This window comes from Drosophila tropicalis, unplaced genomic scaffold (genome assembly GCF_018151085.1).
Source record: "Drosophila tropicalis isolate 14030-0801.00 unplaced genomic scaffold, ASM1815108v1 contig_593, whole genome shotgun sequence".
Classification (NCBI taxonomy): Eukaryota; Metazoa; Arthropoda; class Insecta; order Diptera; family Drosophilidae; genus Drosophila; species Drosophila tropicalis.
This window is the reverse complement of record NW_027173070.1, coordinates 10,929,116-10,936,717: the sequence shown is the minus strand read 5'-3', so window position 1 is coordinate 10,936,717 and position 7,602 is coordinate 10,929,116. Positions and strand designations below refer to the sequence as shown.

Genomic DNA, 7,602 nt, shown 5'->3' with positions numbered 1-7,602 from the left:
TAATTAAAAACAAGTAACGATTAACTATATATTTTTAATAATAACAGTTTACAAACATCTACAGATAAAATGCCCCATGAACTTTCTTCCACAAATAATGCAAATGATAAAAAAGAATATAATTTTAATTAAAAAGATTGCCAAAACTAAATCAACAATTAATTTGTTTACCAAACTTTGATCTGTAATGCAAAATAAATGAATTTCATTCTTTTTGTTTTTCGTTTTTCAAATATGAAATGAAATGCCATTAGTTTTTGTTTTTTTTTTTTCAGTTCTAATTGAGCTTACATGGGCTTCGATATCGTGTCAAACAGATAGATCAGAGGTACTAGTTACTAAACCAGTAGCAACAACTAATTAAATAGATAAACAGTGAATTAACCGTAAGGTGATATAAATAATTAAATGGAGTGCATCATGAAATTTTATAAAAATGAGAAACAACTTGCATTTACGGATAGTTCTGTATTGCTTGCCAATCGTAAAACATCGCTTCAAGAATATCTTAATGTCTATTCCGCTGTTAAAGTTAATTCTAAAAGTCAATATATAGAAAATGCGGCAAATATTTTTGATAGTTATAGTCACTTTAATGGCAGCTGCCATACAGGTAAGTAAAACTAAATAAAATAATAAACAATTTTATATTATGTGTATAATTATAGTCTGATGAATCTGAAAAGAAACATAATGCTTTGATTGACTCATGTCTGTCTGCAAATAATCTAACTGCGCTAGAGTTTGAGGAATGGTCAAATCAAGAGGACTATTCTCAGGAAGATTTGGAAAATGTTGACATGAGATTGAAATGTTTCACTCATTGTATGGCAGAGAAATTCAATCTACTCGATGACAATGGATTTCTAGATGCAGATCGCATTGATAGCTACGAGAAACTAAATGAAACCAATCGTCAGATCATTATTGACTGTAAAAAAGAATATGATAATGTTAAAGTGGAAAAATGTGATTATGCCTACAATATGTTAGTCTGTTATATGGAAAATGTTGAACAAGCAGATGAATAAGACGGAAAACTTGTAATTATATGTAAGTTAAAAAAATATAAAATAAAAGCACAACAAAAAAACTGGTTAAACTGGTTGGAAATCGAACAAAAACAATTGTCTAACTAGCATTTAGTTAATAAGTAGCAATGCTAGCAATCACAACACTAGTCGGACTTGTTTTAATTGGTCTTTGTTTTAGCCCTACAAAGGTATTTCTTATACTAAAATCAGTACTCTTTTTTCCTGTATCAGAATGTACATTTAACATTTATGGAAAATTTTTATAATTTCATAATAATTTAGAGATTAAACCTGCTTAAATTGTGGCTTAATATATGTTTATACCCCACAGTACAGAAAAAGTAGAATTAAGTCAAACTTTTTGTTACCTTTATATAGGGAGGGACTTAATCACATCAAATGTCTGACCTTTAAAGTTCCACGTTTATATCTTAGATCTAATGAGATCACATCTCTGAAGTTTGAACATATAAGATTTCATTTCAAGTTAGGTCTTGCAATCTATTTTTGATTCGATTTTTCGTTCCTATTAAATGATTGATTGAAGATCTTGTTAAGAGTCTTCTGTAGAATACAATTTTCAAAAGTAAATTTGAAAAGTTTGGAATTTTTATTCTTATTAAATACATTTCAGTTAAAAAAATTGCCAAACTTGTTTAAGATCGAGTGTTACTTGCCTTCTATTTTTTGTTTTAAAAGAAAAATATCAAAGAAGTTAAATTCGGCTATGCCGAAGTTTATATACCCTTGCAGTCCTTGACAATAATAATTTCACATGTTCAAAATTTGTTTTCTGCAACTCAATTCATTAATATACAAACAAAACAATTTTACTCTTCATACTATGTACAATTTGTTCTTCTTCTTCCCTCATTCCCTAAGCAAAGCAACGCACGCATACACATACAGTTTATGTAGCGTTGCGTCTGTGTGTGTATGCATGTGCTCTGTTAACAGATGGTGACGTAGTAGGCAGCAAGCAGAGCTGCCGGCAGCGATTGAACCGATTTATATAGACTGTAACTTGTGTTCTATTTATCCGATCAGGGTCAAATTTTGGGATCTGAGATTTTATATCAAATTCTATTATATTGGTAAATTTCATGGGGATACTCCAATTTTTGCAAAAATTTTTGTTCCAGAGCTATATGATATAGTAGTCCGATCCCAAAGATTTTCATACTTTATCTCACCCGGGTAAAAAAAAGCTCCCAAAAAAAATTTCATCCCGATAGCTCTTAAGATGGCTGAGTAAAACGCGTACGCACCGACGGACAGACGGACAGACGGACAGACGGACATGGCTATATCGACTTAGCTTCTCATGCTGATCAAGAATATATATACTTTATGGGGTCGGAAACGTCTCCTTCTGTGCGTTACAAACATCTGACCAATTTTATAATACCCTCTGCAAGGGTATAAAAAGCAAATACTGATAAACAAAAATTACTTAGCGGAAAAAAATTAATACAAGAAAACAAAAGAAAAAAAAGGAAAAATCATTTAAATCTTTTTCTATCTGGTTTTAATATTTAAATGCAGCTAAAAATACACAAATATAATTCGGTATTTTGTAGTGTATGGATCTATTTTATTTTGTATTTATTCTCACTTCATTTTCAATGTTTTACATAATTATTTTTGTTCTGACAAGTAGGTTGTGATATTTGAAAACCTATAAATGGATGAACGACTCGATTGCGATTGAATTCGCTCAAGGTTCTAATCAGTTGAGGGTCTTTCCATTCAGACTACAGGAAAATTCCATCAATTGACATGAAAATACAAAACTTGATTATTTAAGAAATTGGACAGAGATAGACAAATAAAACACATACATAGCTTTAGCGAATTTAAGATGTGTAAACAATGGCAATCATTGCTGCATACTTCCAAAATCTCTCTCCACTTATCCTTATACAACAATAAACATTAATATTCCCCCTTCAAACTAATTTCAGGCTCATCCATTTGATTTCTTTGATGAATCTATCGATGATTTCGATGACTGTTTAAGCCAAAATAATATAACCATAGATGAGTATGAGAAATTTGAGTTATTTGAGAATTTGAAAAATGTTCTTAATGAGAGCATTGAATGGAAATATAAATGCAATATTCACTGTCAATTGGAGAGGCAACCACGGCCATGGTTAAATAAGCAAGGTAAAATGGATTTACAACTGATGAATATCAGTAATACGGAAACAGGTGAAGCTATTGTCAAGTGCATGTCAAATGCTGAGAATGAACAATGTTCATATAGCTTCAAATTGGTTTTATGTGCATTTGCTAACAATTTTCCATTGATTGAATATGAAACTGAGATGGAAATCGAAGAATACACTGAGGAAACAAATTATGATGATGATTATGATAATTGTGGGTGAATGGAAAGGAAAGTTAAATAAAGTGTATATGTTTTCAGAAAACCATAAATTTATAAATTAATTTGCCTATGCGCTAATTTGCATAATTAAATGAAATTGCATGAGGCGTACCACAGGGCGTATGAATCAAAATGAAATCTAATTAATCGAATTGCCCCACAAACACACGCATACCAACAAAATGGTCAACTTTAATTGATTTGCCACATATATTTGCATAAACATACATACATATATATAAAAGTCAGGTAAGGCACAATAAATTGTTATATTCCCAGTGGACATTTTGCAAGCAGGAAAAAACATTTTCAACGTTTTTCTTTTCTTTTTTTAAGTTGTTTTCTGTGTTTTTTTTTCTGCTGTTTTGTGTTCTGTTGTTTTTTGTGCTGTTTCTGTTAGCACAATGCGATTCCGTTACAGTTTTTGAGCGATTCGTTTTCCTTTGTGCCCGGCAGGCAGGCAAGCAGGCGCATGCAACGGAAGTTGTCACGTTGCATTGTTGCAGCAAGCTGTTGTTATTATGTGGCAAAAAGAAAAGCCAAGCCAAGCCAAGCCGTGCAACACCAACACCCACACACTTGACTGGCCACCCTTCCACCAACTTTATTTCAAACCATTGTTGTTCGATTGTCATTTCAACTTTACGCGTTTGCCCTGCCACACACATACACACAAATACACATGAGAAGGCGTGGCACATTAGTGGCAAGACACACACACACACAGTCACACAAAGAGCAATAGGGAGAGAGCGAAAAAAATGGATGTTGAAAGGAGGAAAGAATTTATGTCCGTGTGATTGTCAACATTGCACGCCCACCACGGCGTATGAGTAATATGTCTGCCTGCTCTTCTCGAGCTGCTGCTACTGCTGCTGCTGATGTTGGTTGTGCTATGACAACATGCAAAACAACAATGGGGCGGAAGTGCATTGTAAACGTAACATCAAACCAGTTCTCCACACAACGGCCTCAGCTTCAGCCCCACCCAACAATCTACCTCACACACAGCCTGTGTTTGTGTGTGTGTGCTTGCAATTATAATTTTGTAAATCGACGGAAGTTGGATAAACATACGAAAAATGTCGCTACTTGCCTCTGGGGCAAGGGAAGTTGCGTACACCCTGGCAATGTTGGCAGCCAAAAGCCAACAGTCATATGTAACCAATTTTATTTTCTCGCTTTTCTCTTACTGCTTTGGGGCAATGAGCGCTTTTTATTTTGTAAGAGGAAATCATGGAAAACTGTTTCACACATTTAATATTTTTTCTGCTTCTCTATCTCTTTCTGGCCCTTTTTATATACAGGAAATTTTAGCATATAGATTTGGGTTATTTTTCGCCATTCATCCGAAATATATATAGTTACTTCATTTAGTTTTTAAGTATCAAACAAGAACACAAAGTAAATCATTGTGTAGAGGTCTAGTTTAAAATAGGTTTATTAAATTACTAAATGAAAATTCTTGACGCACAGGTATTAAATACAAATTAGCCTAATGTTAATAAGTCGAAACTAAAGACACTTTCAACTCAAATCGCACGTTTTATATTATGGCTAAAGCGAAAACTTTTAATCACACTCGAAAATGTCTCTTTTGTTCTTTGAGCAATGCAAACAACAGCATACAAAACAAAAAAATAAAGAAATGGCAAAGAAGCCAAAGACAGTTTCAGTTTTAGTTCTTGTTGTTTAGCAAGTGCAGTTTTCTTTTTCTTTAGAGTTCCCTGGCTCAATTCGCGATCTAATCGTACCCCGATGTGAAGATGGAATCACCGTGGTAGCATGCACAGACACAAACACACACATACACACACAGACATAAGCAAGAAATTAAATTCAACGAGCAAAAGTTGCACTATGCCCCTGCACACACACAAATGCACTTCAACAACTGCCAATAAACTTTTTTTTTTCTTTGTTCTTTCTTGCAGCTGTCCCCTGCCAAAAAAAAGTGCCTGAGCTTATGCTACAGTTTCTGTTTGGCTGCTGAACTGGAGTTGCGCCTTCCCCTGAAGTGGAAATGCTTCAACTGTGCTTATCAAAAGACACACAAGGCACTGACATGCAGTCGTTTGAGCAATGTGGAAAAGGACGTAGGGGCGTGGTTGGGTTTGGTGGGTAAGGCGACGAAGCGAAGCGCGTAAGTTTTGCTGCACTTTTTTTTTGGTTTTTGTTGCGCTTTTCTCGATTTTTTACTTTTACTTTGGGGAAAAGTCTTTGCAAGTTCTGCATATGACTGCAGGGCACGTTTCTCTCGCTCTAACGCTCTGTCTCGCTTGTTCTCTGAGTGCATGTGTGCGTGTGTGTAAGTTGATTTATGCCACTTTGTACCCTCTACATACACACATATATATGTACATATGAGTGTGCGAAAGTATGCGTGAGTCTGCTGCATAAATGATTTATGGCCAACTCCCGCGACAGTTTTCGTTTCGCTTTCGTTTCGCCAACTGCAACGAAACAAGAGCACAAAAAGGGAACGACGGATGGCAGAAGATGGCAAACAAAAAAAAAGGCAAAGGACTCTCATACACACACATACACACGCGCGCGCACAAAGAAACTGTCGCATAATAAATAATTATAATTGTTTTCGCTGCCTTCAAGGTGTCTTGCTTATACTCACATTAATAAACTTTTGTAAATATTTAAATTTTGGGAAATTTCAAGATGATTGAAAGTGTCGCATACATTGAAAGTGATAAAAGCTTACAAAATCCCCCAATGGCAAAGAGTGGGAGAAAATTAAGCACATACTTTTAGGCGCGAGCTACATAAAGAGAATCAATGAGTACGATGATAATTTTTTTGACTCAGTTTCTTCAACTCTGTGGTGAGTCCAAAAGGCAAAATCAACAATATTTTCCTGCAAGAATGCTTAAAAAAGGCTTTGGGCACTTTTTTTATGGTATATTCGCTATAATTCATGAAAGATAACTGCAGAATTGTAAAATGAGACCGAAATTAAGGTTGTAATACGGGTCATTATACTGTTTTATCTATTTAAATGGCGAAAAAGTGAATCAGTTTGATAAATTAAAAAGTTTTTCAACCAAATCAAGGTCACTAAATTTAATCAACATAAGATAAAAACACACTTACTAACACAAGGTAATTACAAAGTCGGCTTCTTTTTTTAAAATCTCAAATTCCTTTCATTTGTTTATTTATTTTTTTCCCCCATCTTTTTGTCAGTTTCCGTCGTGTTGTGTGGCAAAACTTCAAAAGTTTCGACTTCCTGTTTAGTCACCCAAAAATTTTTGCTTCCGCTTTTGTTTTGGCTTCTTTTTTTCCACTTCGCATATTCTATTTTTTTTTTTTTTTTTTTTTTTTTTCATCAAGATGGAGCCACAGTCATGAAAGCGAAATGAAAATTCAGGAAACGGGAAGTAAGCTATAGGGAGCAAGGAAAAAAAACTAACAATAAACAGAATTCGAGAATATCGTCACACAATATTGTATATATGTTTGTAAAATGTAAAACTCAATTGAAATTCAAGTAGATTTAATTAAAAATTTTGCATTCCTTTTCCAGTCTGTCCCTCTCTTGTTTCTATGCGAAAATACCCAAAAATGTATCCACAAATAGGCTGAACATAGTATAAATATTTGAAAAATCTTCGCACATAAATAATTTCGTTTAAATTGCATACATAATTTCCAGTTGACAATTTAGTAAACATTTTTAAAACCTTTCCTTCTCTTTCTCCCTCTCTTTTCCGACTCTTTCGGCATCTAAATTGCCTGGCAATTGGCAAACATTTCACAAAACATTGGATAATTCAATATTTGTTTCAGGCCTGGTAAATGCCTACAAAATGCAATATACACACATGCGCCCAACTACTACCGACACATGCAACAAAAGCATAAAACAAAAAAAAAAAAGAAAACCCAAATCAAATAGACAAAAATAATGTTAAAACTTTTCGATTGATGCAAAACATTCATTTTGTGGCAAATAAATGCGATTTATTTGTTATCCAATTGCAAAAACTTGATTTTAAGGTATTAAATATTCTTTGTAAAACAAAAGTAAATGACATCACACTAGTCTACCTTTTCTTTAATCTTTATAAGGAGAATAAATAAAATGTTTTTAAAATAGCCCAATATTAAGGTATAATAAAACTAAGATAAAAGAAATTTAACAAATTCTTAGATTCCAAGTTC

General features: G+C 33.6%; 1 protein-coding gene and 1 long non-coding RNA gene across 2 annotated transcripts; both read left to right on the top strand.

Annotated features, from left to right (window-relative positions):
* The first annotated feature begins 472 nt into the window (after positions 1–472).
* Positions 473–793, top strand: LOC137576901 (uncharacterized). The gene is made up of 2 exons (XR_011032337.1): positions 473–613; positions 669–793. It is a non-coding gene; the product is annotated as an uncharacterized lncRNA (long non-coding RNA).
* Positions 794–827: 34 nt separating this feature from the next.
* On the top strand, positions 828–3,427 carry LOC137578133 (general odorant-binding protein 57b-like). Its single transcript, XM_068291780.1, has 2 exons — positions 828–992; positions 2,999–3,427. The coding sequence occupies exons 1-2, from the start codon at positions 828–830 to the stop codon at positions 3,425–3,427; spliced, it is 594 nt and encodes a 197-aa protein (XP_068147881.1).
* Positions 3,428–7,602: the final 4,175 nt, after the last annotated feature.